Source organism: Manis pentadactyla, chromosome 16, assembly GCF_030020395.1.
Source record: "Manis pentadactyla isolate mManPen7 chromosome 16, mManPen7.hap1, whole genome shotgun sequence".
Lineage (NCBI taxonomy): Eukaryota > Metazoa > Chordata > Mammalia > Pholidota > Manidae > Manis > Manis pentadactyla.
Window position 1 is genome coordinate 27857843 of NC_080034.1, and position 10940 is coordinate 27868782.

General features: G+C 45.5%; 1 protein-coding gene across 2 annotated transcripts; it reads left to right on the plus strand.

The window, feature by feature from the left end:
- Positions 1-20: 20 nt before the first annotated feature.
- On the plus strand, positions 21-10645 carry MRPL14 (mitochondrial ribosomal protein L14). Of its 2 annotated transcripts, none has more exons than XM_036927365.2 (3): positions 21-133; positions 8079-8157; positions 10073-10645. In XM_036927365.2, exons 2-3 carry the CDS (start codon positions 8087-8089, stop codon positions 10497-10499), a joined length of 498 nt encoding a protein of 165 aa, XP_036783260.1. In that variant the 5' UTR covers positions 21-133; positions 8079-8086; the 3' UTR covers positions 10500-10645. The 2 variants fall into 2 exon arrangements, with proteins under 2 accessions (XP_036783260.1, XP_036783261.1); XM_036927366.2 differs by having other exon boundaries at positions 28-133; positions 10133-10645.
- The last annotated feature ends 295 nt before the right edge of the window (positions 10646-10940 follow it).

A 10940-nucleotide genomic window follows, 5' to 3' on the forward strand; every position in this document is an offset into this window, starting at 1 on the left:
CGCGCGCGCACTCTCAGATCTCCGCCTACCCCGCGGGGTCCGGTGCGCAGGCGCAGAGGCGAGGCCGCGTTGGGGGGAAGGCAGCTCTGGGCCGGCGGGTCCCGCGGCGGGATATTTCAGGGAGGCGAGAGCGGTATGGACCGGGAGGGGGATGGGGAAGGGGCGTCACGCCCCTCGTTACTCCCTCTCTCTCTTTCTTCCTTTCAGTGAGGGAAGCGCACTCCGTGGGGTGGTGAGGAAGGCCGTAGTGGGAGGATAGTGGGTCCTCTGGGGGAGCGGGGAGTGGGAGGGGTACCGACGGAGAGGGGAGCGCTCTGACTCTGGCTCTCCTTCCTCTCACTCCCCGCGCGCGGCTGAACATCCTCTGGCCTCTGCGGCCCCGCGGCCCTGGCGCGCGCTCACCTGCCTTCCAGGGGATGTAGGGCCGGTCTGGAGAGGGGCGGGTTGCGGTCGGGCCTTCGCGAGGCGGCCTCGGTAGATTGGTCACTCTAGCGCGGCCCCTCGAGTTTGTCTGCTTCTCTCGTCCTCTCCTTTCCCAGCTTGGGTCTTGAGATGAGTTTGTGACTCGTTTGCTTGGCACTTCTGTAGTGTGGAGAGTGAGTCCACTGCTTTCTCTTGTCATGCAGAACCCCGGCTCCAGGGGGTTCCCTGGTTTCTCGTTTCACCAGAGGCTGCATCTGCTGGGGATTAGGACTGGAAAGTTGAAGAGAGAGAGGGATAGATATGTGTGTGTGCATACCTCTGTGTATCACCCACACTAATAGATCACAAAGGCACACGAAGTACCAACTTGTTCATTTAATTTTGGGTCCCTGGAAGGCTCTCTTCCCTTCAAACTTGAAGTGGGGTGGTTTGGGGACAAAAAGGAAGTGTTGCTTCCCACGGTGGGCACTAAATGAACTTTGCCACCGTAAGAGATTGAATGGACTGAATTTGTAAAAAGGTTAACAAAAAGGCATATGACAGAGTCACCTTGAGTTATATGGGAGATTGGGAGATACTTAAACCTGGGCTGCTGGACAGAGGAGGGGCACTATTTGGGTTTGTCTGGTTCTTGTGTTTGGGCAGTGTCTCTGCTGTCTGCTGGCTTTTTAAAGGGTTCATTAGTAGCTTGCGGAATGCAACTGTCGGTTTGATTGAATGCAGTTCAAACTGAACTCCCATTCAGACCGAGTCCCATCAGTTAGTTGGAAATAAGTTTAGCGGACTGTGGTCATGATTAGAAGAAAATAAAAAGAATAGGAACTATCAGAGTGCGTTATACTTAGAGTATTGTTTTCTGACATTTTGTTCAGATGTACACACATGTATAGAGTGTTAGGTATTATACAGTGTTTCTGTGTGTCACAGAAAAGTTCACAGAAATGCCTTGCTTAGTCCCCTTTATCCTTCCGTTTGCCCTCCTCAGCTTGAGTTTTCAGTCATGCACGAGGATGCAATTAGTGTATCAGGAGTGTACAATAAAGAAGAGAGTGGGACTTCTTTATTCAGGGAGGTTACTGCCCAAGAAGACAGTTCACTCTTGACTCCCGGAAATCTGTGCAGTTAGAAGAACAAGGGTTCTGTTGGGGAAGGAAGTAGATGTGGCTTACTTAGGAAGGTAGAAAGGGAGATGGGGTGAAACTGTCTTTGGTAGACCGCCTGGTGGGAGGAGTCTTTGTAGGTTTGGATTCTTGGAGTTGTTTTGGGTAGGAGTACGCTGTTTGGGTGAAAAGGAATCTGTTCTATTCCTCTCCCCCCACCTCCTTCGATGGAATTGTCCATTTTACACTTAAGAGTTTCTTGGATGTATATTTCTTATGGAACTTTTCTCATACTGTTTTGATTTTATGGTTGTAAAGCTGTCGTGATCCATTGCCAAATAGCACTTGTAATAGCTACCTGGAAAGTGGAAGTGGAGTCCATAGTTAACTGGCTTTTGGACCTCTGAGGATCACTAGATGGCATTTTCTATGTTTTTTTTTTTTTTAATAATACAGTTATGAATCTGAACGTGTGGTGGATTCCTGATCTATTTCTGCCGTGTCTAATTAGAGTTACTACATTTTAACAGACAGAGAGAAGAGGAAACATTTAGAAAGTGTGAAATGAGAATCAAATTAAGAGCACTGCGGAATCCATGAAGGAACAGTGGCCAAATATTTTATTCTCCTAATATCAAGGGTAAAAACCTCCCCAAGAGTCCACTTTTCAGGTGGTCCTCTGTTGGGCACTGACCAGGATTATTTAGACTCTCCTCAGCATCCAGAATCTTAGGTGATATGAGAGTCCTTTGAAGCCTATCTCATGCCACTCCTGTCTTGTGGGATTATGACACTTAGACCCTCTTAAGATGGGTTTTCCTATTGTTTTTGTTACTTGGATAGCTGTGAGAGATGACTGTGATCCAGATTCCAGAAATATTGCTCTGGGTCATGTAATATGCTCCCTTATTAAGAAAGGTGCCAGGTAGCTTATTATTCACTAGTGAAGCAACTCAGAGTGAGAAAATCTCCCTGTCAAAAACTTTTAAAAACTCATCTGTATTTTAGAAAAGAGAAAGAACACTTTTCTATGTCTGTCTGAAGCTGAAAAACACTTTCAGGAGTGAGTGCTCTTAAAATGGAGGGAGAGCAAAGCTAGAATAGATAAAAGCCACACACTGAAAAACTGAGCTGGAATAATTGAGAATTGTCAGAGGTACTTAAGAGCTACTAATTTAAATGCTTTTGTAACAAGGTGAAACAGAAGGCAAATAAATGAAGAAATACAGGACAAGCAGCCTGGAAAGTTTACTTTGTGAATCAGGAATGAGGGCCTCGCTGGTAGCCATGGTAGAAGCAGCCCACCTTACTGTTGCCCGGTGCTCTGCTGACTGACAGTGGTGCTGTGAAAACTCATCCCCTGACAGGTGAATCACTTCAGCTGCAGCTTTGGTCCTAGGTGTGCTGGAGGTTTTATTGAAAAGATGGCTCTTGGATTCCTGAGCTTTTAAAGATGGTAAAGCAGCTTTGGCAGAGGAGAAAGTTACTTGTCCTGTGTGGGATGTGTTTCTGTGAAGTTTGTTAACAGTTAAAGCAGCATCTTAGCTGGGTAGGGTATAATAGAAACAGCCTTCTAAGCTTGAATAAGTCAACACATTGCATAGCATTTCGGATTTCATTTCTCTATCTGCAAAATGGTACTTTATTGAGTCTGCAGAACTGTTCCAGGTCCTTAGCAGATTTAAACCCATGTAGATTGTTGCTCTTTGTTATTTGTCTTTGTGTTTGCCTTGGATGCTCAGGAATGAAATCATCCAAGAAAGTGGTCTGTAGGAAAGTACTTTTGAGAATTGTAATGTGTTATACTTGTGTTGAAGTTAAAAAAAAAAAATTCCTGAAAGAGAATCACTGAACAAAAAGTAATGAGTTTTAAAGCAACAAATAAGAGTAATTATTGGTCCAGAATGGGGAGAAACCTACAGGAGATGGAAGGGGTTGTGTCTGTGTGATGAGGCAGAAAGTCCAGGGAGTTTTTTTTTTTTGATTCCTCAAGGCTGCAGGGCCTCTGCTTTTCCCTGCTTTAATGAAGAAGGACCTTTATATCCTTAAACTTGCTGGAGTTTTCTTTTTTGTGTCTGGGCTTTGCATTTGATTTCTCTAAGTGTTAATTTTCTCTTCCCTAACAGTCTCCTTTAAACACTTCTTTGTAATTGTGCTGAACTTTTTGTCTTGTCTCTTTTCTTTAAAACCCATTCCTCTTGAAAGCCTTTTAGAATGTATGTAACATGCTAGGCACCTAAGATGGAAATTGTTCAGGTTGAAACAATGTATGTAAATATATAGATCTGGGATACTAAGCAGACATTTTCCTGATCCTTAAAGATCAAGTAATGGGTACTTTCCAGCTTTCCACAGAGCATCATAGGTGTATGTAGGGGTCTTTCTGTCTGCTTTTGCGCTCAGTCTCTGTATGTTAAAATTAGCTAAAAATGAGCTGTCAGTGCCGAGGAGGCTCCCCGAAGTCACTGGAGCCTGCTGAAGGGCACAAGAAAGACCACTAATCTCCCAACAAGGAGCCCCTCTAGAGCTGGAGGATGAGTTGCAATTGCAGATAAATTTTATTAATTTACAAGATGCTTACTGAACTCCATTTGTGTGCATTGTGCTGTGAACAGAGCAGGCACAGTCTCTGCTTTCATGGAGCATACTTCTGTTGGGACCTATAGGTGATGCCAAGTGAAAAACTCACCTGTGTGTCCCTGGCCTCCACAACTGAAGGGAGATCTTAAAGTTAAACCAGGATGAAAAATGAGCATGATGCTTGGATTATATTAAGGAGCACCCCCCCCCCCACCGTGATTCATACTCTAAACCTGGAGGGCAATACTCAGTGTTGACCAGGAAGTGGCATGAAAAGCTATCTCTGGCACTAGAGTCTCCCAAATACCTGGCCTCCTCTGAGCGAGAGTGTTGTAGAGGAGGAAATATCACTGGGGTTAGTTTCCTGTGCAAACACAAAACTCAGAATAGCATTCCTTGTGAAATGAAGCATTATATATAGACTGATCTGAAATGAATTAAGGCCTGTGTCTACAGGATGGATTTATGCTCAGAAATAACATCAAGGTCAATCAAAGTTGCTTTGAAGTAAATTGCTGCCTCCATTACACTTTCTTCCCTGATCAGAACCAGTTATTTAGTGACGGGATGAGGTGTTTTTCCACAGTGGGCAGTGTAGGCACCAGGTCCAGGAGATGATTCCAGGAGCCTATAAACATAGCATGGGGTAATTCTCCCACGACCTTACCATGGTTCTCTCAAAGCATGTTTATATGCCATGCCCTGGTTCCTGATACACAGATAAGAGCTCTACAGTGTCTGAATTTCTCTCTGTGCGGCCAAAGTGTGGCAGGGATCTTTCTTTCTTTTGGCTACCTCATTTATTTTATTCAGCAAATATTCATTGCACTCCTACTGTGTAACTACCTGCTGGATCTCTTGCTAGGGTTGGTGTAGTGGAGACCACAGATTTTTTTGAAGGAATAAGGGACATATATGCACTAAGTGAATACATTTAGTTTTTTTGTGCTTTCAAGTTCATAGGAATGCTTACTGTTGTCTGTTTGATGTCTGAAGTTCTCAGGGTTTAGAGGTCACTGTCAGATCCACAAAAGAGCTAGTGAAAAGTCTTTGAATTGGGCCTTTTCTTGTGAAAATGGTAGGCCCCCTTGGGGATGTGATCTTATTACTTCTTGTTTGAGGGCAGAACAGGTAATCCTCACCATCTGAGTCTGAGTCCTGAATTCCTGTAGTGAGTTCAGATGCCATGTTATCAAGCTCTCTGTGGTTTCTGAGTTTGTGGTAGTGAATAGCAAGAACTAGAATGCTAAGGGATATAAGTCTTATCTCAAAAAAAAGATACTTATTCAGTGTCTGAGTTTGGATAGTGAAAGCTGGAGCAAGGAGAGTGCCTGTGGCACAGGACACCTGATGTCCTCAGAGTGCAGGAGGGGCAGCAACTGATGTTGTGTTTGTATACAGACTTCTTGAGGAGATGTTTTTGAAGCTGGGTCAGATTTAGCTGGGTAGATACGGGCGTGGGTTGTGGGGGTGGCTTATGGGCAAGGCATGGAGCGGAGGCCTGGGTTTGGGTTTGCGCACTCAGATTTTAAGGGTGCACTCAGACGGCCCTCTGATTTTAAGAGGGGTGCCTTGAATGGTGGAGTTTGTTATACCCAAGTCAGGAAAGTTTTGGGAAAGCCCCCAGGCACTTCTGCAGTTCTTGGACTAGCCTAAGTGTTGTGGAGGAAGCGGGGCAGTGTGGAGAGGCAGGGTGTTGCTGTCCTCAGGAAAGGGAATGTGGGTGGTGCCGGGTTAATCTTGAGGGTTCTGTGGAGGATCTGACAGCCTCTTGTCTCCAGGGAGCGAGAGCAAGGGCCCACCAGCAGATGGAAAAGCTTGGCTGAGATTAGAGGTAACTGCAGGCTGGGCCAGAAGAACTTCTTTTCAGAGCTTTTTTTTTTTTTTTAAGCCAATTTTTAGTTATTGCTCAATGTGGAGTTCTTCTTGCCACCTACACTACAAATTGTCTCCCAAACTTAAATTAGATTAAAGTGAATAATTTTCACCGGGTGTTTCTACATTTCAGTTGATTGAGCAAGCATTGAGTTGGGTTATGAGTAAAATGTGCATGTGATGTCAGTATTCTTGATGGCACAAGGACTGTTTAACAGCTGGAAAAATAACTAATATTTAAAGTTACCATGTTAACTCTGTTGAGTAAGATATGGGTTCAGGAGGCCAACTATTGGGATTCACATTTCTGAGCTGTGTGACCTTGGGCAACTTAACTAACTTCTCTGGGCCATGTTTCCTCATGTGTAAAATGAGACTAACAATAGTGCCCATTTCATAGAGCTTTTGAGGCTGAAATGAGATGATACTGTAAAGCACTCAGTCCAGTGCCTGACACATTATAACTATTTGATACATTTTCATAAAAAGACAACAGAAATAAACTAGATGACCATTAAAACTACTTCTCACCCTGAGCTCCCTCCTGTGAAGTGAGCTTTGTACACAGAGCGAGGCTACAGGGTGTGGTGGGATGACCCTTGAACAGAAAAGCTGGTCCACTTCTGGCACTGATTCTGCCCTTGGCTGGTTATGGGGCTTTACACAAGTCACTTCATTTCTCAGTATCTCAATTTCCTAATCTGTGAAACAAGACATGACTATATGATGATAACGATGATGATGATAAAGACAGCTGATAGGTATCAAGTGCCAGGTGCTGTGCTCCATGCTTTGCACAGTGTATCTCAGTGACTACCTTGTGAGTAGGTGTGACAGATGGGGAAGCTGAAACTCATGGCCGCTTGTCCAGGCTCACCTGTAAAGGTAAAGCTGGCCTCATCTGATGGTTTTTGAGTCTGTGTATCAGATGTTAATAGTTCTATAAGTTAGCTGCCTTGTTTTGCATTTAATTTTCTGGTTGTAATTACATTTTGGCCAACACTTCCTGGGTTGTCTTAAGGAAAACACTGGAGAGTAACCTTGCAATTTGAGCTGAATTATATTAGTAAGCATTTCTAGAGTGTCTGGATATACCTGTGAAAGTAGAAGAGTGCATTTTTCCCTCACCCTCATTGAGTAAAATCTTATCTGAGGTAGTTTGGACTCAGGCAAAGCAAGACTGTGTAAATACTACAGTGGTTGTGGGCTTTCTCAGTAAAGTTCTCAAATGAGGCTCTCTGCAGCCAAACATATGGATGGAAAAACAGGCATGTTTTGCCCCTGGAATTACCAGCTGGCTGGAGGTTTTTCTTAAACATGCCCCTAAACTGATGCACAGGTGTTGCTGGAAGCTGGGGTCACCATATCTATTGGTGCCATGGAGCCACAGGGTTGAGGTTCTGCAAGCTGGAGTCATCAGTGTTGGCTTGTGTTTGTTCTTTTAGCTCCATCGTGCTCTCCCAAACCCCGTTTTTTTTCTGTGTCATATTGTTGTTTGGGAGACTGACCCAAATAGGGACCTTGGTCGGTGACTCTGCAAAGGCGTTTTGGCTCTACTTTGCTACCCTTCAGCTTATACAGGTGTTCTGGCTCTTACAGCTGGAGAGAGGTGATGTGGTGACACAATCTGGGTAGGTGGTCAGATAATCTACTTCCTTTTAGAAGGGAATGAGAGTTCTAGTTTCAGGAGGCACATGAGTGTCAGCAAGGGCAACAATGGGGATTTTCCCGTGTGGAGGGCTTGGGGAGTGATCACTGGATGGGTGTGTACCCGAGGGTCCTTCCTGCCTGTGGAAGTGATGTCATGATGAAGGCATTCTCTGTGCTGTTGTATTACTTATAGCGAGAACTGTTGTGAGCCATTCCAGCTCTCTGACCTCAGTTAATATGAATCAGCAAAATTGTAGCTGGAGTTCCATCTAATCATCTGTGTATCTTTTAACCACTAAGATTTATATTTAATGACTAATGATCTTGTGCTAGAAGTACCATCTCCCACACAAGTCCCCAACAGTCTTTAAAAAGCACACACACACAATACTGGTTCTGAATAAGGACTCTGACTTAGAAATAAATCCCTCACCCCCTTTTTTCCTACAGGATTTGCCATGGCTTTCTTTCCTTGGCTCTGGGGCCCCCTCACCCATGTAAGCAGAGCACTCGGCTGGCGCTGTTTCAGGTAACTCTTCCCATCAAGTTGTGAAAGCTGCGTCTTTGAGTAAGCCTCCCATCAGGGCAGAGTATTACGGTGAATGGAAAGTGAGTGGAAACTCAGGCAGGTGGGCTTGGAGTCAGGGAAAGCTAAAGGAATCAGATCAAGTTGGGGTTTGCTCAGGTCAGGAGGTGACCTTGATGTTGAGGGTTGGAGAGGGATTGGTGTATGGTAGATGTAACTTCCTTCCTTGCCAGACTCTTACAGTGTATTAAGACCTTCTGTTTTAAAAACAAAATCCCTTTTTCTATTTTAAATTACACTCATATTACCAAAAACTCAAGCATGACAGAAGCGTGACAGCCTCCCCTCCTCTCAGATGCTAATCCAGGACGGGGAACACAGGCTGCATTTCTGTTAGCAAACATGCCTCCAGTCCTGTTTGGGCCCCACTTGTGCCCTCGCTCCACAAGCGTTGCCTGAGCACTGTGCCTAGGGTGGGTCTTCCTGCCCTGAAAGACTCATCACAGTTGGTCACAGGAGCATACTTGTAAACAGATAACCCTAAGAAAATGTGACAAGTGTAATCATAAAGGTGTGTATCATGCTTTGAAAGCTGAGGCAGGAACTGCTAATGGAGGAGGAGGATCAGAAGGAGGAAGAGGACTGAAGGAGAGCAGAGGCAGCCTTCCCAGAAGGGAAGTGGGAGCAGGTCCTGTCCAGCCTCCAGGGTGGGCTGAGAGGTCTGGTGTGCTTAGAGAGCTCCAGGAGTTCTGGCCACTAGGGCACAGTGAATAGTAGGAGGTGGTAGACCTCAGAAGGCAGGCAGATTGGGGCTAGGCGGTTGGCAGGATACACAATGGAGAACCACTGAACAGTTGTAAGTGGGGGAGTAGCCTTGGTTTTATATTGCAAAGAAAGCTCTTGGTCGGCAGGTGAGGCACCCTGAGAACCAGTTAGGACACTTAGTAAAACAGTCTCAGTGTGAGAGGGTGAGCTGCCGAATTGAGGGAGTGTCTGTGGGGTGGAGGGAAAGGACACAGGTGCTTAGTAGGTAGTATCAAGACTTGGCAGCCAGTGGATGTTGGATGTTATGGCCCAGGAGCTGGAGTTTCCTGAGAAGCCCTCATCTAGAAAGGAGATTCAGTGGCAGTAGGGAGTTTGCAAGAGGAGATGATGAGGTCAGGGTGGGAGGAGCTGAGTTTACAATATTTGTAGGAGGTGGGAGTTTAGTGTGAATACAGGACTGGAATATAGGAAGACATGGGGCTGGAGAGGGAATTTATTGGTGGGAAACAATGGAAATAAATTGTCCAGAGTAGGCAAGTGGAGTGAGAGGAGAGGATCTAGGGTTGTCCCGGAGAATAGCACTTAAGGTGCTGGCTTCAGTGAATAAAAGTGCCACTGTCATCAGCTAGCTTAATAATAGCTTATCTGCCTTTGGTAGGTACTCTTAAAAAAATTCCTTTCTAGGGGGGAAAAATGCATTAAAACAAAAGATTGTTACCTTGGCTTATTTCCAGTTTCTCGTACGTTGTGTTGGGGGCTCCCTTGCAAACCTACTCATTCTGGTTCTTAGCAACCAGATAGGTGGGAATTTCCCAATAGGTGGGAAATTTGCTTTTGGGGAGTAAGTTTTGTATGCTAGGCAGTAGATGAGGCCTGGCTCACAGGTACTCTCTTAATCCTCAGAGTTCTTTTGGATACCAGAGGCTTTAAGGTAAGGCTGCTGTGAAGTTTGTTGTAACAGAAAATCAGGTTATTTTTAAAACCCATCCAAACTGAGATGTTGACCAGGCAGCAGAAGTTTCTGACTGTAAGGAAGTGTGTGTTGTACACAGTGAAGTCTCCACAAATGCCTGGCTTTCTGTCAGGGCCCTGGGCTGTCTCTCTTCAGCACGTTGTTGCTAATGTACTCTCTTCCCCAAAATCTTGCTGTCAGAGGCCTCTGCACCCAGACCAGGAGAGATTCAGAGCTCAGGCTTCTTTTCTCTCCCACCAGCACCACGGGGAGCCTCAGTGCAATTCAGAAGATGACGCGTGTACGTGTGGTGGACAACAGTGCCCTGGGAAACACCCCATATCATCGCCCTCCTCGTTGCATCCACGTCTATAACAAGAATGGGGTGGGCAAAGTGGGTGACCGGATACTGTTGGCCATCAAAGGACAGAAGAAAAAAGCGCTTATTGTGGGGCACCGCATGCCTGGTCCCCGGATGTCCCCCAGATTTGACTCTAATAATGTGGTCCTCATTGAGGACAATGGGAACCCTGTGGGGACACGGATTAAGACACCCATCCCCAGCAGCCTACGGCAGAGGGAAGGTGAGTTTTCCAAGGTGCTGGCCATTGCTCAGAACTTTGTGTGAGCACAGCCCAGGCTGCCGGCTGCAGAGGGGCTCATGAGGCAGCAGTTCCGAGAACTGCACCTTTGTGGAGAGGGAACGTGGGGCCCCGTGGTTGGGGAACAGTGTCCTGTGAGAAAATAAACATTTTCATGTGTGTTTCTTCCCAAGTCTGGGATGTGGTCATGAGGTAAATGGCACTGAGGTAGTTAGAAGGTGGCTGACTGCCATACAAGATGGAGGTCTTTGCATGGAGTAGCCTCTGAGCTTGTGCAGAATTATCAGGCTCTGGACAACTGTCGTACAAACCAAATGCCAGTTTATAAATGTACAGTAGAATCTGTCACTTTCTAGCAAGGCAGACTTTTTTTGTTTTTGCTGTCCAGATTACCCTCTTTCTGTATCAGAGAGCTTGAGATAGTAAATTATTATGAAGATTACTGGGTTAGCATGAATAAGAACATG

Coding starts and splice junctions, on each gene's coding strand:
- MRPL14 (XM_036927365.2), top strand. CDS start 8,087: ATGGCTTTCTTTCCTTGGCTCTGGGGCCCCCTCACCCATGTAAGCAGA. Junction 8,158..10,072: donor CTCGGCTGGCGCTGTTTCAG/GTAACTCTTCCC, acceptor TCTTGCTGTCAG/AGGCCTCTGCACCCAGACCA.